The sequence below is a fragment of the Aquarana catesbeiana genome, linkage group LG05 (assembly GCF_042186555.1).
Source record: "Aquarana catesbeiana isolate 2022-GZ linkage group LG05, ASM4218655v1, whole genome shotgun sequence".
NCBI lineage: Eukaryota > Metazoa > Chordata > Amphibia > Anura > Ranidae > Aquarana > Aquarana catesbeiana.
Window position 1 is genome coordinate 50,941,328 of NC_133328.1, and position 23,276 is coordinate 50,964,603.

At 43.2% G+C, this 23,276-nt stretch overlaps 1 protein-coding gene across 1 annotated transcript in view; it reads left to right on the top strand.

The window, feature by feature from the left end:
* Nucleotides 1-23,276, top strand: part of SLC39A12 (solute carrier family 39 member 12) — a 77,325-nt gene that overhangs the window by 31,438 nt on the left and 22,611 nt on the right. The window contains exon 7 of the mRNA XM_073629731.1: nt 43-210. Coding sequence (XP_073485832.1) covers nt 43-210 — 168 coding nt within the window. The remainder of the gene's footprint in view (nt 1-42; nt 211-23,276) is intronic.

Sequence of the window (23,276 nt, forward strand, 5' to 3'; positions counted from 1 at the left end):
TGAGATCCACTTTAATACAATCTGACTTTTATGAATTTCTAGGTTCTGGGTATCCATGAGAACATTTCCCATGATCACCATGGAAACCATGAAGAACCTTACTTAGAGGAGAAGCAGTACCTGTGGAAGATAATGGGAATGATTGCAGGCATTTATGGATTTTTCCTCATTAATAAGCTCTGCTTTCTCTTTGTTTCTTCTACCAGACAGGTAAGGGAGATTGGTTTCTTTTTCAACAGATTCCGTAAAGCACAGTTGCATACATAGTAGGTTCTATTTCAGAATGAAGGATTGTAGGTTGCTTTGCCTATACAGTCACTGAGTCTTCCAATTTTTTTCCCAAATTTTTCTCTAAAAACAATGGACCTACTTTGGTAATAACATGGAAGGTCCTCATCTCTACAGCAGCCTATTGTGGATATTCAGACTCAATGGAAAACTTCATGAACTAATGGTGCTTTAAATTAAAGGGATAGTTCACCTTCACTAAAATAATACAAAACAAAAACAAACAAACAACTTCCTATGCAGGTAAGGGGCACCTGTAGCTAAAAGCAAACTTTGCAGCTTTGATTAGAGATGACACTGTACATTTTAGTAAGCCATCCTCCGTACTCAGTCTCTCCTCCTGGGGTCATCTGTACTTATTCAGAGGGTCCTGATTTGTCTTAAGCTGCCTGTATCCAGCTCACTTCTCCTTATAGATAGTCTTTCCTGAGACAGGATCATTATAGTCACCTCTGGCTTGGGTACACTTCTCTCAGGTCCTCTAGTGGGATAGCCTCACTCCAGGCAATAAAGCTGTGATATTTTACTTAACTGAGCTTCTCACTATATGACTTTCTTGGAAGACTTCTCTCCAGTTGTTCACTCAAGGGAATACTTGGCCTGGCTCTGGCCTCCTCTACCATAATGCCCCGTACACACGATGGGAAATGCCGCCAGCAAAAGACGGATGTGAGCTTTTGGTTGGAAAACGTGTATGCTCCATCGGACTTTTGCTGGCGGAACTCCAGCCAGCAAAAGATTGAGAGCAGGTTCTCTATTTTTTGGTCGGAAAAAGTTCCTATCCAAGAAAGCAATCATCTGTATGCAATTTGGATGCGCAAAAAATCACGTATGCTCAGAAACAATTTGACGCATGCTCGGAAGCACTGAACTTAATTTTCTCGGCTTGTCGTAGCGTTGTACGTCACCACGTTCTTGACGGTCGAAAGTTCAGAGAACTTTTGCGTGACCGTGTGTATGCAAGGCAAGCTTGAGCAGAATTCCGTCGGAAAAGCCATCATGTCTTTTTCCGACCAAAATCCAGATTGTGTGTACGCGGCATAAGAGTCAGAATTTTTACAGCTCGGTCTTCTGGGTGCAGGTCTACCTCACCCTCTCCTCCAGCCTTGTCCAGGGCCTTCACTAGCTGACTACTGTACATCTGCCTGCTAGTGGGGTCTCTTTCTCCCATGCCATAACTGCAGGGCTGCCATCACAGGGGTACAGCCCACACACTTGTAAGGGGCCCCAGCGTCTGGATGGGCCCGGCCGACTGGCAGGGATGTGAGAAGGCATGGGCGGGTGCAGAGGAGCTCCATGGATGCTCCTGTATGTGTGTGAGTCGGCAGGCTCCTGCTCTGTCATGAGCTGACATCGGGCTCTTTGCTGCCACCTCTGGCCATTTCCTGCATGTGCACCCCTCTGCATGTGGAAACAAGAGCTGGGACTAGGACCACCTTACAAGTGCTGTTGTGCGGGGGGGCTGTGTGTGTGATTGTGTACATGTCTATGTGTGTACATTTCTCTATGTGTACATGTCTCTGTGTGTGTACATGTCTTGTGTGTATACATGCCTGTGTGTGTACATGTCTCTGTATGTGTGCATGTCATATATACACACATGTGAGTGGTGCTGGGAGTGTACAGGTGTGAGGGGGGCTGAGAGCGTACAGGTGTGAGGGGGGCTGAGGCACTGAAGGACTTGGTGGGATAGCTAGTGGGCAGATTTGGTGGGACGGCCAGTGGGTGGGACCCTGGGGAATGTGGGTGGTCAGGCTCGGGGGGGGCCAGGCCTAAAGCTGTATAAGGGGCCCCACATAAGGGGCTGGAGGCCTGGCAGAAGAAAGGCCACTGCCACAGCACCATGCAGTTTGGTGCGACGTAAATTTGAAGAAGGGTCGGGAGTACTTTTGTGCATTTTTTTGCATGTAGGGTAGCCTATTGAAATGAGTGAAGACAAGGATAATGTATAGGAGCACTGCTGCTAGAAGGGTTCTTAGGACGCTTGTAATCTATTGGGATCATCTGAGGTGAAAGCTGGTAGGGAACTCGAGCAGCACTTTTAGGAGAGAAGCAGGCTCTGGATGAACAAACATGTACAAAGAAAGGCGCTTCTAAGTGCAGTAGGCCAGTCATTTTAATAGAACACAACAGTTAAAAACACTTACATAATGTAGAAATATAATAGGCTCATCAATCAGATCAGTTAGGTGCTTCATAAGAAGGAGTTTGTCAGGAAAGGTTTCACCTGCTAGTGGCGCTGTCAGTTCTTTGGGCCGCAGTACTTGTGTCCACCAGCGGATGTCTCCTGGCATTCTGGAGACGACATCATCTCCTGCAATCAGGCGTCACCTGAGACTGTATCAGGGCTGGGCTCAGCCCTTCCTTCTCTGAGCTGGCCGCTCAACTGTCGGCTAATTGCCAGCTCCTATCTCTCCACAGTTACTCAGCTGTTGATGATATCCTACTTGTCAGTCCTGCCTACTTAAGCCATCCAGCCCAGAGGATCTCTGCCTTCGCCTTGGTCAACATCACAGATACTTTGCCTGCTGCCCAGCTTGATGCGCCTCTGCCCGCTGCCCAGCTTGATGTGCCTCTGCCCGCTGCCCAGCTTCATGTGCCTCTGCCCGCTGCCCAACTTCATGTGCCACTACCCGCTGCCCAGCTTGATGTGCTGCTGCGCAGCTCGATGTGCCGCTGCCCGGGTTGATGCCTTTGACTTTTTATAGCTGCGACTAGTTGGAGAGTCCGGAGGTCGAGGAGGGATTACTGTCAGGAAAGGTTTCACCTGCTGGTGGCGCTGTCAGATCTTTGGGCCACAGTACTGGTGTCCACCAGCGGGTGTCTTCCGGCAGTCTGGAGCCGACATCATCTCCTGCAATCAGGCGTCACCTGAGACTAATTGCAGGAGGTGTGTATATATACCCGGCAAATGCTCACATATTTGCCTTTTAATAAATCTTACATTTATTACTTTACATGCGTTTTGGTCTTCCCTATTGCAGTCCACACATTACTGGTCGCACCGGTTTATGACAGAGTTTCTGAGCATGCTCCGAAACGTGTCACCGCCCCCATTCGGGTGTCTCTTCCGGCCTTTGCGTTCTATGTGGCCCCCGTGTGTTCCATGGTGGTTCCGGAAGTGTGGCGGCGATCTTGCTTCCACGGACCCTTTGTTCCTGCAGCTGCTGGTAGGCACAGAGACAGGGAATACTATCTCAGGAGCACCTAACGATTGGTGAGCCTACTTTAGTTCTACAATCTGTAAATGTTTTTAACCATTGTGTTCTATTAACATCACTGGCCTACTGCACTTGGAAGTGCCGTTCTTTGTAGATATTGAAATGAATGGGCTGCCCTATATGGCAAGCACAGAAATGCGTGTATGCTCCATTGCACACAGCACTTTCTCTTTTGAAATCATTATTCCTTCCATTTTTTAGCCTTCGTTTTACACCGTGGCCCATAAAGCCGCAGTCAGATCAATGTGAAAATAAGAGGAAAATCGTGACTTTGTTTTGACTCCGCTGTTTACCTGTACGATATTGTGCCGGGTTTTATATGTATTTTCAATTATGTAAGTTACAGTAATACACTTGAGCTCATTTAAGGATTACCGAGCCATAATTTTGCTGTTTTCTTTGTTCATTTCATATGGCTTCCTAGAGCTGCAATCTCTTAACAAGCCACGTAAGACTGTTGTCAGCTGTATTCTATATTAACTCACTCGGTATGCGGCCTTTTAATGCTTTCAAACAAGACATGATTTAGAGCGGAGTTCCAGAATGCTTTGTTCTTCACTTCCTGGAACGTACAATGCAATAAACAAATGTGAATTAGCTTAATGCCGAGTTGCCTTTTGAATTTTGGTAAATATTCTCACACTGGGAGCGTGAATGCTTTTGTTGCATAAAGGAAAAAAAATATTATTTAAATTTACACAGGGAAGTGCAAAAAAAAAAAAAATCTGCAAAGCAAGATACATAGAGGCAGCCATAACTGATCTCCCTTGAGAATGCTGTTTGCCTGGCTGTCATGTTTGGCTTCTTTATTTAGCCACTTCAGCCCCAGAAGGATTTACCCCCTTAATGACCAGACCATTTTTTTGCGATGCGGCACTGCGTTGCTTTAACTGACAATTGCACGGTCATGCAACGCTGTACCCAAACAAAACTGATGTCCTTTTGTTGTCCCACAAATAGAGCTTTCTTTTGGTGGTATTTGATCACCTCTGCAGTTTTTATTTTTTGTGCTATAAACAAAAAAGACCGACAATTTTGGAAAACAAAAAACTATATTTTTTACTTTTTGCTATAATAAATATCCCAAAAAAATAAATAAAAAAAAAACAAATTTCTTCATCAGTTTAGGCCAATATGTATTCTACATATTTTTGGTAAATAAAAATCGCAATAAGCATATATTGATTGATTTGCGCAAAAGTTATAGCGTCTATAAAATAGGGGATATATTTATGGCATTTTTATTTATTTATTTATTTTTTTTTTTTACTAGTAGTGGCGGTGATCAGCAATTTTTAGCGGGACTGCGACATTGCCACTAATAACTGTATAAATGGCACTGGCAGGGAAGGGGTTAACACTAGGGGGAGATCAAGGGGTTAAATGTGTTCCCTAGGGAGGTGTTTCTAACTGTGGGGGGAGGGGACTGACAGGAAGTAGAGAGAGATCGCTGTTCCCGATCACTAGGAACCGAAGATCACACTGTACTCCCTTGTCAGAACGGGGATCTGTTTGTTTACATTGACAGATCCCTGTTTTGAGTCTCTCTCTGTGGAGCAAGAGCGGGTGGCCGGCGGACATCGCGGCTGCCGGCCATGCGCATCGATTCTGGCAACATGCCGCGGGGGCACACGCGCCTGCTATTGTTCTTAAAGAGGCTGCAAGGGGGTAAGCCTTTTGCTGTCAGAGCTGGTTTTGTGTTTTTTTTGCACACATGTTAAAAAAGTCATTTTATCTTTTCTGTAAGCAGACAGGCAGAACAAGGAGAGCCAGCAACCTTGTAGTCCATATTATAAAGTTTATTGGCTATTTTACAACATGCTATGATTAAAGCTCTCGCCGAAACGCATTAGCTGTTTGTTTTATGTTGCTCTGATGTAGCCAATAAACTTTATAATATGGACTACAGGGTTGCTGGCTCTCCTTGTTCTGCTTGTTGCATCCAGGGTGGGAGGACACACCGAGCCTAGGCACCTATGCTGTGGATCAAGATTGGGTGGCTCCCCGTAGTGAGCGCTACACTTACCTTACTTTTCTGAAAGCAGACACCCTACAAAATTTAAACGGTAGTAGTGCCAATATTTTATGACAAACGATATTAGTGCAAAAGTTTATAAAGTAACCGTCCCTTAAGTTAATAGTGGGGCACTCAAACACAAAAAATTTGAAAAATTTTGGTAAATAAATAAAAGATGAGGTGGTGCTGAACAAATAGACACCCAACATGTCCAAGCCTTAAAATTGCGTGTGCCCATGAAATGCAACAAACTTTAGTACCGTATATTTTCCATGGGTGACGCTTTAAAAGTCCCTGCAGGTCATCACTTTAAAGTTAACCATGAATAATGGCCCTAGAATTATTGATCTCAATCCAGCATGTGTAGCAATATGTAACATGCATAGTACAATCTAGGCTTGTGCAATCCGTTTCGTAACGAATCTAAATTTGACCGAATTTTGCATCTTTCGGACATTCGGATGCATTTGAATGTCCGAATAAAAAAATAAAATAAAAATAATAATAAAATAACGAATACGAAAGAAATTATAGCGGAATCAACATGAATCGGTAATTCGTTAAAGTCAACTTAAAGTAAATCTTACAGTCCAATCAGCTGATTAATTTTGTGCTGGAGGTTGGATTACTGGCAAAGTGCATTCCTGAGAACTGAGTATGAAGGGTGTTGTATTGTATTTGAGCAGAGGAGAAGAGATATTGTCATTGTGTGTGTTAATGGATTCAATAAACAAACGACTTTCCAAACTACGAATCATTATCACGAATATATATACATACATAAATATTGAATTTCAACAAATACAAATGAAATGATAGCACATATAACGAATGAATTCGACATGATTCGAGATTCAGTATAACGAATATCGACACTCTACGAATAATAACGAATTATCCGAAAACGTATTAACGTAACATAACGAATATAACAGAACAAAATGATGTTTTTTACAAATGACAACAAACCGAAACTAAACAAATTTTTCTGTTGTGCACAAGTCTAGTACAATCAACCCTTTCACGTGTACAATCAGCGTTTTCATGCATAGGTGCCCCTGACACTTGACGGCCATACACTAGGCGAAAAATCGTTAGAAAATCTGTTATTTGGACAGTTCGTTCCTTTATTGTCCAGTTAATAGGCACAGATTGAAAATCGTTTGTGACGTTTTTGAGCCCAAAAAATCAAAGGAAAAGTTTGGAAAACTTCTGCTGAACGGACGATAAATTGAAAGGTTAATGTGTTTCTTGCCCGAACAGTTTGCACTAGGCATATGTGACAAAACGAACGAAAAGCTGATCCATTTATGTCCATTGCACGATTTATGGATCAAAATTCGGTCATTACGTGATGGCAAAATTGTTTGTTCTCAGGACCGTGTGTTTGTTTTTCGAAAATGCATTCAAATGATTTTTCTACAGGTGTATGGCTAGCATTCCAGTTACATTCATATGTGTATATGTGGTGGTGGTGGGGGCTCAAAAACATTTTTTTTTAGGGGGGGGGGTTTAAGTGCTTGGGTGACATTTTAATTTTTTACACTTTTATTTTCATTTTTTTTTTTTTTTTTTTAACTAAACCTTGTTTTTCATCACACAGAGGACAAAAAGTCCCCTATTGTATGTGATGCATTTTTTGATGACAGGCGAGAATGACACATCAGGGGTCTTAAACACCCCTGATGTGTCACCTTTCCTCCAATGAAGCTAATGGAATGCAGATCACCCTCCATTAGGTTCTTCCCCGGCCATACTGGCTGGACACAGAAGTGACGTTTTACACCTCACTTCCAGGCCTTTGGGAGAAAGGGGAGATTAGCGAATGGACATTCACTGATCTCCCTTCTCTCAGAGCCTGGGAAACATGGTGGTGGTGATCGTAGGGGAAGTGTTTAAGCGATGTAGTGACTAAACAGCTGCCAGATCGCTTTCCACCTGACAGTCGACAGTTGGCTTGCCAGATTTGTACAGAGTGTTTAAAACCCCCAGCCACAACCCACATACTATGTATGGCGGTGGCAGTAAGGGGTTAATACTTTCTATTGCTTATAGCAGTGGTCTCCAAACTGTGGCTCGTGGGCCAGATGTGGTCCTTTGCTTGCCTTTATACAGCCCTTGGGGGCATCATGCCTTCCACCGATATGAGGCACTATCCCTCCTACTGACACCATTCCTTCAGATGACACCAACTGTGGGGCATAATTGCTCCCAGTGACACCAACAATGGGGTACTATTCCTTCCACTGACACACACCAACAATGGGGCATAATTCCTCCCAGTGACACCAACAATGGGGCATAATTCCTCCCAGTGACACCAACAATGGGGCATAATTCCTCCCACTGACACCAACAATGGGGCATAATTCCTTCCACTGACACCAACAATGGGGCATAGATCCTCCCAGTGACACCAATGATGGAGCACTATTTTACCTTTTATTTACTCCCACTGACACTGGGGCATTTTCTACTCCCGCTGGCCATAGTCTGGCCCATGTAAAGTCTAAAGGACAAAGAACTGGCCCTTTATTCAGAAAGTTTGGAGATCCCTGGCTTAAAGTGTAACTAAAGGGAAAAACTGTTTTTTTATTGCTGTCTGTGCCCCCTTTTGGGAGATTCACCCTCTCTGTTTGTCCTGGAGATCATTATCACCAAAAGTGAAAGGGAAAAAAACCCCACATTTTTGGTTGTCACCAGAACAGAAATAGAGGGGAAATCTTTTAATGGGGACATTCGTTTTGGTGACCAGGGATTACCCTCAATTTGAATTCCTCTCACTTTCTGCTGCGGCTATGGGACAGGAAGTGAAGGGAAATCTCCTCAAACATTATAGCAGAGGCCTTGGAGAATAAAATGGTGGCAGTTGCAACTTTTTATGTTGCACAAATATTTGCCCAGCTGTTTATCCAATGCATTTTTTTTTTAGGAAAAAATACAACAAAATTAAAGTGGTTGTAAACCGAATTTTTTAAAATAAAAATAACAAACATGCCTATACTTACCTGCTCTGTGCAATCGTTTTGCAGAAAGCAGCATCTCTCCTGAGGTCCCCCACCGACACTCCAGGCCCCTCCTCTTCACCGGGTGCCCCCTGGGAAAGCCGCTTTCCCTGGGGGCACCCGTGCAGGCTCACTTCCGAGTCCTGCTGCTGTGTTCTTTGACACAGGCAGTGGGACTCGCCCCCCCCCCTCCCTCCCACTTCCGTATCACAGGATTTGATTGACAGCAGCGGGAGCCAATGACCCCTGCTGCTATCAATCTGTCCGATGAAGAGAGCCGCTGCCCTTGTGCACATCACTGGATCGGATTGGGCTCAGGTAAGAAAATGTAAAGACTCAAAATGATGTGCGCCCATGAAATGGTGAATAGCTACTGGACCTTAAATGTTTAATAGGTGACACTTTAAATGCCTTTACATGTTATCAATTTAGTGTTCCAATATTAAACCCTAAAGCAAACATTTATATTGCAGCTTACCAATCCTTAGATGTGATGGATGCATTAGTTTTCTTTTTTTAGACTTTCCTTCTATATTCAACTTTTGATCCAGACAGCAAGTCTGTTGTTTTTCAAAAGAACAAGCTCTCCAGCAGAATGCATCAGTCGCAGAGATGAGACAAACCATTTAACACTGACAGGGGTGCTTACAATTTTCAGCCTTTATTTATTTATTGTAAAGCCTTTGTCCCAAAAGGAAAAACATTTGTGTGGTAACTACTTATACAGTATTCACTGGAGTTTGGCTTCAGTTTGCTATTTAATCTGCTAGAACATCTAACATTCCCCCTCCCCAGACAGGCAATGCTACTGTCCAAATGTGTCCCCTGTGCTCCTTCATCCGGGGTGGGGGGCACTCTAATATAGGAGGTGACTTTCTGGTCAGATCACCAGGTGAAAATAGAGGGAAAAGCCCAAAACTAATGCAGCCACCACATTTAATGATTGGTAAGCTGCAAAATATTACATGTTTGAGCTTGGGTTTAATACGGCTACGAGCTGGGTACACATACACAGTTTTTTGGGTTTTTTCATCCAACCAGCCGGTTGAAATGACAGGCATTTTAAACATAGAAAAATGACAGCAAAAAAAAAGATGGAGTGGTTCATCGAGTCTGCTCCATTTTTTAAATGTATATTTATTTAATTCAACTATTTTTTTTTGTCTGAGTATAGATCTACTCTATATTGTCAAAAGTATTGGGACACCTGCCTTTACACGCACATGAACTATAATGGAATCCCAGTCTTATGCCGCATACACACGATCGCACATTCCATCAACAAAATCCATGTTTTTTTTCCGATGGATGTTGGCTCAAACTTGTCTTGCATACACACGGTCACACAATATTGTCGGAAATTCCGAACGTCAAGAACACGGTGACGTACAAAAAGGAAGGATCAGAAAGGCACTAGAAAAGGGAAGTTCAATAGCCAGTGCGCCAACCTTTGGGCTCCTTCTGCTAATCTCGTGTTAGTAGAAGTCGTAGAGTTCGTGCTATGCGGGGGCTTGGTGTTGGGGTTCTTATTTTGACCCAAGCCCAGTCCATGAACAGGGCGGGGAGGAGTTCATGGACGAAGAATTGGTTACTCTAACGTGACCAATTCTCGCACATGCCTTTGTTGCGGGAGATCCAGGAGAATAATCCTGATGATTTTATGATGATGGACCCCGTTTTTCACCGTCTGTTGGCTTTGCTGTCCCCTTATATTACGAAGCAGGACACCTGCATGTGGCAAGCCATCACTCCCGAGCAGAGGATCGTCGCCACGTTGCGGTACTTGGTGATGGGGAGAAGTCTGCAGGACATCAAGTTCTCGACAGGCATCTCCCCCCAGGCTCTGGGGATCATTATTATTCCAGACCTGTTCTGCCATCATTCAGGTCCTGCAGAAAGACTATATTAGGGTAAGTTTTCTCCTTTAACATCACATTCTATGTATTTAATGTTTGCTAATGTATTGTATTTCTTTCATCATTCCCTAATTACCATGATTGTAATATGCTGTGAATGTCCCCTTTGTTCTCATGCATGCTTGAATTTTTTAAACTTCCTTTTTTGTCGTTCATACATATTTACCTTCACTAACCTCCCCAGCATGCTATCCTGGGCCATGCACTCCTAGCCTAGTCACTTAACAATGTATTTTGTCAGCTCCGTAGTAGTGATTTACCCTAAAAACCCCCTAAAATGTGTACAAATGTTATTTGTGTCCTTAAACTCATGCAGAGTGCCAGAGGCTTTTTTTTTTTGGGTCCCAAAATCATTTGGAACTCTCCCTCCCCCCAACCGCTAAGTCAACCAATACCAATCCTCTATCTGTGGACTTTGCAACCCCTTACACACTATACCTACCTCTTTTGTGTTCAGATTTCTGTATGAATTCACCAAAGCATGTAGTGAAAGGGCCTGCCAGAATACTTTCAAATGGTACTGTTTAAAGTTGTGTTCTCCTATTATCTTGATAGGTAATTGCAGAATGTAAAAAGGGCTTCAATTTGTACAGTGTGTTTTTATATTTTTGTATTAGGACATTTCTTACCTGTCCAGTGGGCTGCCAATAGTGTAAAGTAAGGAGGGGCTGGCCAAAGTAACACACATTATTTATGCATTCAGCTCTCAATGAAGTGGAGGCGGTTACCTGTCCAAAATATACCCCCCCTCAATTTTTTACAGTGGGCCATCAGAGAGGGTGAGGAATCTGATAAGTGGACCTTAGATTTTTTTCTTTAAAGTGGAGGGCCACCCTGAAAAAAAAAATTACACCAAAAATCCTAAAAAAAAAAAATTTGAAAAAAAATAAATTTTAAACTTACCTAAACTCTTGTTGCTAGGCAGTCTTCCTAATCTGCCTCTTCCTATTCCGCGGCGTCTTCTGCTCCTCAGGGAGCGTCCCCGTTGTCTTCTGGGAACTGTGTGTGTTCCCAGAACACCACGGGGCCATACACAGAGCGCCGCGCCGCTCACGCATGCGCAGTACAAAACTTGCAGTTAAGCCGCAAGGCTCCACTGCCTGTTTCCCATACCTAGGATGGCACTGCCGGGACCCAAGAGCCGAGGGACGGGTCGGCTTTGGACGGCCAACATCGCGGGCACCCAGGACAGGTAAGTACTTTTTTAAAGTCAGCAGCTACAGTGTTTGTAGCTGCTGACTTTTAATTTTTTTTTTTTTTTAGGCCGGAATCCCGCTTGAAATACTCCTTGAAATAAATGTTATACTGATGTTGCCAATGTTTGTGTCTAATCTGCTTGCAATGTTTATGTTCAAAAGCTTTTTTCTTGTTTGACTTCACAGTTTTCTTTAACGCCACAGGAATGGCAGACTGTGGCATCCCAATTTGCCCAGCGGTGGGACTTTCCCAACTGCGGAAGGGTAATTAATGGAAAACACGTCCACATCGTGCCACCCCCCAACTCAGGGTCATACTATTATAATTACAAGGGGTTTAATAGTATTGTGATGTTGGTGGTGGTGTCGGCAACATATGAGTTTCTCTATGTGGACGTGGGGAAGAATAGCCGGATGTCGGATGGTGGAGTCTTCGCCCAGACCGAGTTCCACACACGGCTCCAAAATGGTGGCTTGGGATTGCCACCTGCTGAAGAGAACGTGGAAGGACTCCCATTTGTCTTTGTCGCTGATGAAGCGTTTGGGCTGGGTGATCACCTGATGCGGCCGTTCCCAATGAGGACCCTCACCCCTGGACCAGAGGGTTTTTAATTACCAGCTGGCCAGAGCCAGAAGAGTGGTTGAGATTGCTTTCGGGATAATGGCCAGCTGTTCCCGCCTATTCCTTATGGCAATCAACGTGGCGGAATATAAACTTAACCATATAATCGTTGCATACTGCATTCTCCACAACTATTTAAGGAGAAATTCAATGAACTATGTTGCCTCAGTTGGGCCTGAGGTCAGACCTAACAAACAAACCCTGACGGTGCTTGAAGCCGGCCGTCCTGGCTTGCCCCCCCCAAAGCGCCCGCGAGGTCCGTATCAAATATATGGAGTACTTTGTAGGGGGGCCATTGATATGCCAGAAAATCTTTCATAAACATTTTAAAAATACATTTTTTTAGTTAAACTGAAATAATATTTCCTTTTATTTACTGCTTGTGTTTCTTTGAGCTATCTCCTAGGTTCTCCAATGGGCTTTTTTTTTGGCCATTTTCTTCAATAGTGCAAACCTAATTTATTTGATACATGAGGTGACAATCTCTTCTTCTGCAAACTATTATTATATTGTGGGTCTGCTACACATACACCTTGTTTTTGTTGTTAATGTATGTAATGCATTACTGTTTAAAATATACATAATTTTCAGCACCATGAATGAATTTTGGTGAGTCACGAGAATGGCACGATTGTGGCAAATTATAAAGCACTGTGGGAGTTATTTACTAAAGGAAAATCCACTTTGCACTCCAAGTGCACTGCAAAAGTGCACTTGAAACTGCACTTGAAACTGCACTGAAAGTGCACTTGTAGTGCAAAGTGGATTTGCCATTAGTAAATAACCCTCATTTCAGTGTAAACACCAACTTAGTCCCAAAAATGATACTGAGCATTGAAAGAAGAAGCCACACATTGTTGAGTAGAAAACTTTTTACTCTGTGCACATTCACATGTGTGTTAGAAAATGTTTTTTGAACAAACCAACATATTTTAGTAATAAAATTTTTGGTTTTGACAGTACAAATAGCCTTTTTTGTGTTAAAACAGGCATGTTTAAAACCATAAAACAATACACAACTCAGAAACTTACAAAGTTCAACTTTGACAAAGTGAAGGCAATATCAAACATTAATATGTCCAAACTGTGTTGATCTTGCCTTCATCAGATGGGGTGATGTCACCCCTGTGAAAGCCAAATTTTGAAGATGCACAAAAATTGAGAGTCAAAATAGGGATTTCCCTCCTGATCCCATGCCTAATGTGAACATGTGCTAGCTTCCATCATGGGGGATCAATGGATGTGTTTCAGGGGTGCAACCCCTTCCTCTCATCTACTTTATTTGCGAGGAAGGGGTTGCCCCCCCAAAACGCATACCTTGATATCCCGTGATGGCAGATAGCATATGTTGACACACTGTGTGCATCTTGAAAATTTGGCTTTCTAAAAAATATTTTAAATGTGTGAAAATAAAAAAAATACAAACAAACTAGAAGAATTTTGGGGTGTTTTAGATTCTGCCTAAAACATCAATGATGTTTTTGAGTCTTTTTTCCATATCATAGATGTCTTCCTTAATCTTCTGTAAATCCTGATTGCACAACAATAGTCTTTTCGGGCAGAGTTCCAAGCTGAAGACTTTTTTTTTCCCCTTTCTAAAGCTGGAATACTTACCTTTTTTGTACAATTTTCACACATGGAGACACCCCTAGTATCCACTGGAGCATCTGTGTGGGACACCCTAAAAAGTTTGTTCTGGTGTCCCACACTAGTGCTCCTGCGTCCAAATGTGTAAACAGCTGCTGAGCGTCCTCTCCTTACACAGAATCAAGTTTACATTTTCATTCTAGTTACAAACCCATCTAGACAACGATGTACTAAACTTCTTTGAATACAAGTAGGCCTGAACAAATGTAGTTAACCTGTATCTACCAAAAACATTGTATTAGTGGGCGAACGAACGATGTTTACTACGAACGACTGCTGTGCCCACGAACCTGAAAGTTGCCATTTTAAACTGTACAACAGTAAAAAAAAAACATGGAGCAGCACAAATGTAATAATAATAATAGAAACACAGGACAAATACTTACTTTTTAGAAGCAGTTTCCTGATCTTTCTTTACTGATCCTGCTCCCTCAATTGCAGGTCTGACCAGCGTTTCTTCAATTGATCCTTGGATCGTCGTACCCCAAAATTCCTGTGCAGACTTTTCACAACTTTAGTCATGATCTTGGCCTTTCTCACATTTGGGTTTGGGTAAGGTCCATGCTTCCCATCATAGTCGGCCCTCTTCAAGATGTCCACCATCTCCACCATCTCGACAAAGGACATATTTGAGGCCTTAAATGTCCTCCGGGATCGGGACGTTCGTGGCTCCGGGCTTTCGTCGTTGCTGCTCTCCTCTGCATGCACTTGCTCTTTCTCCTCCATGTGCTCTCCCACTGCGCCGAAAGAGAAGGGGCAGGGAATAGACTAGAAAGAACGTCAGGGGCGGGTGGAGTTTCACGCATGCGCAGCGTATATAACGCGTAACACGCGCGCATCGTACGTACGATCTGTGAGAGGAGGGAGGGGTATCGGAAGCGCCGATCGTTAGAACGAAGGTGCAATTTTAACTTGGTGCATCAGTGGCCTATACTGCTTATAGATTGAGGCCTATATTGGGACAAGATTAGGAGAGTTTAGCCTGACATTAGGGTTTGTCTTGTGTTGTGTCTTGCAGAGAAAATGGATCTATTCAATGATGAGGACTTTATCCCTATATTCATTGATATATACAGGGAGCTGCCCTGTCTGTGGCAGGTAAACCACCCCTTTTATAACAATAAAACAAAGAGGAAGGCAGCGCTGGATCAATTGCTGGAATTTGTGAAGCCGGTAAACCCCACGGCAGACATCCCCTATTTGAAGGCCCTAATTGGTGGCATAATAGGGAGCACAAGAAGGTCCTGGATTCCCAAAGATCAGGAGCTGCAGCAGATGACATTTATGTACCCAGGCTGTGGTACTATGACAGACTGCATTTTCTGGCAGGCCAGAGTGAACCCAGGCCAGCACTCTCCAGTCTTCCTTCAAAGCTTCCTTCCACCTCAGCTGAGGCTTCCGACGTCCAACCTGGGTCTTCCAGCCAGGAAGAAGTGGAGGAGCCCAGCTTGAGCCAGGTATAGCATTGTTCAACATATTTCTAGTCAAATAATTAATGATGTTAATAAGATGTTATAAGTGATCAATCATTTCTGATTTTACAAAGTGTTTTACATATCAATAGACAGTAGTGGCCACAAATGATTGGGACAAGAATGAAAAATGCTGGGGTCAGAATGATAGTCTTTTCTATTTATTAACATTCAATTTACAACAGTCATGAGCTGAAAATTGAGTGTGATTGATGAACCAAAAACTAAAACTGTCCCTTTTTCATACACAGGAAAGTCTCAGCCAGGAGGAGGCTGTGGAAAGTGGCAGCCAGGAGGTGGCGAGGGTAAGTGGCAGCCAGGAGGTGGCCGGGCCCAGTAGCCTGCCCGAATCCCAGGTCCCTCCTCTCTACCCTCCAAAAAAAAGTCCCAGGAAGAGGAGTAACCTGAAGGAGGCAGCACTTGGACTATTTCGGAAGGCTACTGTGGCCCTCAGAACCCCCCCCAATAATCAAGATGACTATGCCTACATGGCAGCCTGGAAAATGCAGGAAATGGAGGAGGGCCAACGCCTCTTATGTGAGGAAGTTATGTTACAAGCCCTAAATAAGGGGTTGAGCGGCGAACTCACAAGCCAAAGCCACGTTTGTGAGTTCAACCATGGTCCTCCTCCTCCTCCACCTCCTGCCACAACTCCAACACCAGAGCCACAGCCTGGAAGCAAGCGTGGAAGGAAGACAAGAAAGTGATGGCCTGGGTTCAGTCTGGTCTGACAAAAGACGCAGGCTGTGGTAAGACCACAGCCTGGGGACATATATGTCATCTGCTGCTGTTCCTGATCTCTTGTAATCCTGGACCGGATTGTGCTCACTATTATAAGGACTCCTCAGACTCTCACCTGTTGTGCTCACTTCGCAAATTTCACCAGTTTCTCCACTGTTGCCTTCCTCTTTATTTTGTTATGACCCAGAATAGATGGCTATTTATTTTTCACAAATACTTGCCTATGTGTTTTACTTCAAAAAGGCCAGTTTGTTTGTGAGTAGGCAGGTACATTTAAAAAAAACAATGTCAAATTAACAAGGGACACCAACACCAACCTCCTTGAAGTTAAAAAATACAAGATAATAATGGTGTTGTGGTAACTTGACACAAAACAAAAGAAAAAATTATGGAGATCACTATAAAAAAAAAAAAAATAGGAGATCTGGATAAAAAATAAAAATAAAAAAAACGCTATAAACCAAAATTCTAAACATTATTATGGAGATCTGACGGGAAAAAAAAATTATTCATGAGATCACGAGAAATACCGTAATAAAGAAATCAGGTTGTCAGAACTCTGTGTGAATATCAGCAGCAACACAACTTCATTATTCTAGCATTATAAAAAAGAAGAAATGCGCTGCATTAAAAGATTTTAAAATTTGCAGCGTGACAAATGTGCTATCTCCATTACAAACGCTAGTTTTACCAGAACGAGCGCTTCCCTCTCGTACTTGATTCAGAGCATGCGTCGAACTTTGTGCGTGAGAATTGTGTACACACGATCGGAATTTACGAGAACGGATTTTGTTGTGGGAAAAGTTCAGATGGAAAATGTCCGATGGAGCCTACACATGGTCGGAATTTCTGACAACAAGCTCCCAACATTTCTCGTCGGAAAATCCGACCGTGTGTACGCGGCATTAGTCCGTAGGGTTCAATATTGAGTTGGCCCACTATTTGCAGCTATAACAGCTTCACCTCTTCTTTGGAAGCCTGTCTACAAGGTTTAGGAGTGTGTCTATGGCAATGTTTTACCATTCTTCTAGAAGCGCATTTGTGAGGTCAGGCACTGATGTTGGACGAGAAGGCCTGGCTCGCAGTCTCCGCTCTAATTCATCCCAAAGGTGTTCTGTCGGGTTGAGGTGCAGGCCAGTCAAGTTCCTCCACCCCAAACTCGCCCATCCATGTCTTTATGGACCTTTCTGGGACCTATCATGTGTAGGGGGGGGGGACTTCCGCTACCGATCGCCTAAGGTGAACGGAACGGAAGTGGCAGCGGGTACCTGTCAAAATCAGGTACCCACTCCCACCCTTCTCCCCAAAAGCCCCGTTTTACAAACAGGAGCCACTGAAGAGGCCTTAAAGCGGAACTTCCACTTTTCTATAGAACTCCACTTTAAAGCGGGGTTCTGGCCGGGAAAAAAAACATTTAAAAGTCAGCAGCTACAAACACTGTAGCTGCTGACTTTAAATAAGCACACTTACCTGTCCTGGGTGCCCGCGATGTCGGCCGCCCGAGGCCGACCCGTCCATCGGCTCTCGGGTCCCAGCACCGCCATCCTAACTAAGGGAAACAGGCAGTGGAGCCTTACGGCTTCACTGCCCATTTCCTACTGCGCATGCGTGAGTCGCGCATCGCTTTGTGAATCGGACGCGATGTGTTGTGGGACACACACAGTCCCATAACACACCGTGCCCCATTCCCCAGAAGACAACGCGGGGAGCAGAAGACTGAAGATCACCGTGGCGTAGGAAGAGGCAGATTAGGAAGACTGCCTAGCAACAGCCATTTCAGGTGAGTCAAAAATTTATTTTTTTTTCCCTCCATTTTTTTAGGAATTTTTTTATGCAATTTTTTTTTTTTTAGGGTGGACCTCCACTTTAAGGATTGCTGAACCTGTGTGCAAGTAAGAAGCATATAAATAACAATCTCCATATTAAATGATGGATCACCATGTTCTATACATGGACATGCAAAATATGCAATGATAGCTGAAAATAAAATATACATTTTATGGTAAATTATGCATGTGTTATAACTTAGTGAATTGAGTCTAATGTCAATGTTGCAATAAAATGACACAGGCACTTGACATTATCCACACAGCATGGTGAAATACCAGGGAAGTGAAATGTTTTGGTCTTCTGTTCTCCCGGCCCGTAGGACTCTGTATTATGGTATGTCTGTTCTGACTCAATCCACAGAACTGCTTTCAGCATAAACAAGAGCACTCAGTCTGCCCAACATCAGGAATAGCTGAAATTGTATCAAGCTGAAGAATTTGTGCTTTTGATGTGCAGCTTCTGCTTAAAGGGTCAGTCCACCCAAAACTTTGTCAGATGTCAAATTTATGAGGGTGGGCCGAGACCTCCGTGTTGGATTTGCCCATCCTAGCAGGCTCTCTGAAAGCAGTGTGCTCCTCTGGCAGTTTGGCCAAACTACCAGATTGAAATTTACTGACACAACACCCAACATTTAGGCTCCATGCACACTTGCGTTTTTTTAAGCTCCTAGGAGTGTTATCTTATGTGTCCATGCACACTACTTTAGGCTATTAGCATTTTTTGAGCTTCAGCGTCTAGGAGCAGAAAAAAAATAGTTTTTGTAGAGTTTCTTGGAGCGTTTTTCTCAGCAGAAAAAAATGCTAAATGCTCCTAACTGCTTCTAAAAGCTACTAAAATGCTACTAACAGCTTTTTTTGAGCTTTTTTTTTTATTATTATTTCTTCATGTACTGCAAACACTCTAATAAAATGATAATGCTCCTAACTGCTCCTAAATGTTACTAGAAGCTGGCACAATAATGCTATTAGGCAACAGGTAGCAGAGCTAAATAAACTTTAAATTACAGAACATACACCAGTGATAATACAGTCAGCAGTATAGAAACTGAAAAAAAACTATAAAAAAACGTCCATTAATGTAGGTAGGTAGTGCTCAAGGATCAACCAAACGTGTTCAATAAAGTCCAAAATGATGAATTTCATCCTCCACCGCACCACCAGTGATAAACCATACAAAATGCTCGCTTACCAGACGGCAAGCTATAGACGCTTGCGACCTATATCCAGCCCAGGGCCTTTATCCAATGAGGGGCCACAAGGACAGATTCCAGGCAAAACCCTTCTAGATGATCAGCATAGGGACCGCCAAACTCACCAGTCACAGATCGTGATAGGATGGAATATGGTGGTATTCAGATGTTCCCAGAACAAGAAAGGATCACCATAGCGTAATATTGTTACACATAATTTATTTGTATAAAAGAAAGTCACTTACAATGTTTCAAAGCAGTAAAAACAAAACAGCCGGCCGGCTTGTACGGACAACCGTCCATCGAACGGTCCACACGAGACGTCAGCACGTCAGCTCCTACTGACGCGCGTTTCGTCACACAATGACGTCGTCTGGGGCACTACGTTATTGTGTGACGAAACGCGCGTCGGGAGGAGCTGACGTGCTGACGTCTCGCGTGGACCGTTCGAGGGACGGGTGTCCGTACAAGCCGGCCGGCTGTTTTGTTTTTACTGCTTGTTTTTACTGCTTTTTGTATGGTTTATCACTGGTGGTGCGGTGGAGGACGAAATTCATAATTTTGGACTTTATTGAACACGTTTGGTTGATCCTTGAGCACTACCTACCTACATTAATGGACGTTTTTTATAGTTTTTTTTTCAGTTTCTATACTGCTGACTGTATTATCGCTGGTGTATGTTCTGTGATTTAAAGTTTATTTAGCGCTGCTACCTATTGCCTATTTACGTTTGTGTGTATCTCACTTCTAGGAGCAGCAGCTCTTTTTTTGATTTTCGATTTTCACATTCAATTATTTCATTCTTTTCAATCCAATCACAGCACGGTATTCTCTGCTTGTTTATTACAATAATGCTATTATCAGCATTTTTCATCCAGCGTTTTTTTTTCTAGCTTTTTTTGAGTTTATGAAAAATGCTAGTGTGCATGGAGCCTTACTGGCACAGCCAAGTTTTTACTGGCATTTCCAAAAGTTTCAAAATTACAGTTTGAATTGCAAATGTAGGCTACAAAAAAGTACAATATGCAATTAGCAATGTGATTTAAAGAGGACGTAAACCCTGTAACTTCTTATTTTTTAAACATATCAATATCATATCAATGCTGTTAATGATTGCTAAGCCACACACATCTAAATGTCTCCCAAACGAGCTTTGTTAATACCTTATTTTGCAGTTTGATTATTTTGTCTCTTCCGGGTATCAGCCGCGCCATTCATACTCCTGTATGTTGAAGCGCTTGTGGACATCATTTCCGCCCTTACTTTGTTTCCCTGTCCAAATCTCGCGCATGCTCCATAGCGTCGAAACCAACGTGACGTCTGATACAGTCACAAGGGGGAGAACAAGGAAGGAGAGGATCATAGTGCAGCATCACGAGGCTTCGCTCTGTGCCGTTCTCAGTGTCAGATAATGACCCGGCATGCAGAGGAGATAGAAACGGCACACATTGTGTGCCGTTAAACGATATACACAATGCGCAATCGTGGGTGACGTCACTGGACATAGAAGGACGATTATATCAAAACCAAAACAGTGAGTGAACTTTCACAGGCAGCAATCAGCTGCCTGTGCTATATAGATTAAGATGAGCAAAAGTAGTAGAGGAGGGTTTACAACATCTTTCTTATTTTATTTTTGATATAGTAAGTAAGTAGCTCAGGGACAGGACTCAGAAGGGCAAGAAATTAGAATGGACGGCACACACATGAAATTGGCTCTCACAGTGACACTGAAAGCAGTGTGCAGCAGCACAGATGATGATGACCCCCAGTGTTAATTTTGGCAGCAAATTTCGATTTAGTCTTTCTCTTAGGACTAAAATGGCATTTTAGTTTTAGTCCCATTTTAGTCTTCTGCAATTGTTTTAGTTTTAGTCATATTTAGTCAACTAAATCTCCAGTACATTTTAATCGACTAAAACTAATTTTAGTGGTCTAAAATCTAATGGGTGTAATTCAATTGTGGGTGTAATGCATTAGTGAACATTTCTCTACAGTTTCCAAACTCATTATATAGTGCTGGAGTGAAACATCTCATATGTTATTATTTATGGTATTGAGGTATGAACATGCACTACAACAGACCAGTGTTTATTTCTAAGTCAAATTTCAATCTAGTTTTAGTCTTAGTCTTTTGACTAAAATTGCATTTTATTTTTAGTCCCATTTTAGTCTTTTGACTAAAATGCCATTTTGGCTTTAGTCGTATTTTAGTCACCTCAATTGTTTTCGTTTTAGTCGTATTTTAGTCGACTAAAATATGTATTCATTTAGTCGACTAAAATGTTTTAGCCATTTTTAGTCGACGAAATTAACACTGATGACCCCTCACCGACATGACACGCCCCCTCCTGAGTCACAATGACCATCTGTCTCCATGCCAGGTGGTCCCTTCAGTCCACTCCAGTCCAAAGAGCACTGACAGTCCCGGCTTGCCTCACTCCCATCCCACAGACCCACACATGAGGCTCTGGCCGCTCCACTTGGCTCCCTTAAACCATGACATCACACGACATGCTCAGGCACCGCCTCCGCTAGACTTGCCCTCCCCCCGCCAGCACCACCCAAACACCATCCAAACACACTGTAGCAGGCACTCCGGCGGAGGCTCTTTACCACGTGATCAGCCATGTCCAATCACGGCTGATCACGATGTCAATAGGAAGAGCCGTTGATCGGCTTTTCCTCACTCGCGTCTGACAGACGCTAGTAGAGGAGAGCCGATCGGCGGTTCTCCTGACAGGGGGGGTCTGCGCTGATTGTTTATCAGTGCAGCCCCCCCTCAGATCACCACACTGGACCACTAGGGATTGCCACTAGGACCACCAGGGAAGGGGGCAACATGTGGATGGCCAGGTATGTACCCCATGGCCATCCACATGTGCCCAATGTGCCCAGTCAGTGCTCAATCTGTGCCAATCAGTGCCCACAAATGGGCACTGATTGGCACCATTATATAGCACTGATGCCCAGCAATGCCACCCTTAGGGGCATCAGTGCCATCAATCAGTGTCATCAGTGCCACCCATCAGTGTCCATCGGTGCCACCTGTCAGTGCCCATCCGTGCCACCTATCAGTGCCACCAATAAGTACCCATCAGTGCCACCCATAAGTACCCATCAATGCCACCTACAAATGCCCATCAGTGCTGCCTTTGAGTGCCCATCGGTGCCGCATACCAGTGCCACCTATCAGTGCCCATTAGTGCCACCTATCAGTGCCCATCAGTGCCGCCTATCAGTGCTCATCATTAGTGCCCGTCAGTGCCACCTCATCAGTGCCACCTCATTGGTGCAACCTCATTGGTGCCCATCAGTGCCGCCCTATCAGTACCCGTCAGTGCAGCCTTATAAGTGCCCGTCATTGAAGAAGAAAACATACTTATTTCCAAAAAATTTTAACAGAAAGAAAGAAAAACTTGTTTTTTTTCAAAATTTTCAGTCTTTTTTTATCTGTTGCGCAAAAAATAAAAACCACAGAGGTGATCAAATACCACCAAAAGAAAGCTCTATTTGTGGGAACAAAATGATAAAAAAATTGTTTGGGTACAGTGTTGTATGACCGTGCAATTGTCATTCAAATTGCAACAGCGTTGAAAGCTGAAAATTGGACTGGGCGGGAAGGTGTCTAAGTGCCTGGTATTGAAGTGGTTAAAGAGTAACTCCACTTCTGTTGAGAAAAAAACACTTCCCCTCTGGGTGATATACAGTTTTTGAGTGGTCTTTTAGTATGTCTCGCATAATAAAGGCCACAAGGAAACCAAAGTAAATAAACCACATGTGTAGTGTTGCATGTTCCAACTTTTAATTTCCCGCAATATTAAAGCAGTAGTCTATAAAGTGCGAAATTTCATTAAAAAAGCACATTAGGAAGCTTTAGGGCACACAATTGCCCAATTTGTTTGGTAAAATATAAAAGATGAGGTTGTGCTGAGTAAATAGATACTAAACATGTCAAGCCTTAAAATGTATTAGAATTTAAGAATGAAAAAAATCCCGTGTAACTATTCACAGCCTTTGCTCAATACTTTGTTGAAGCACCTTTGGCACAAATTACAGCCTCAGGTCTTTTTGAGTATGATGCTACAAGCTTGGCACACCTATTTTTGGGCAGTTCTCCCATTCTTCTTTG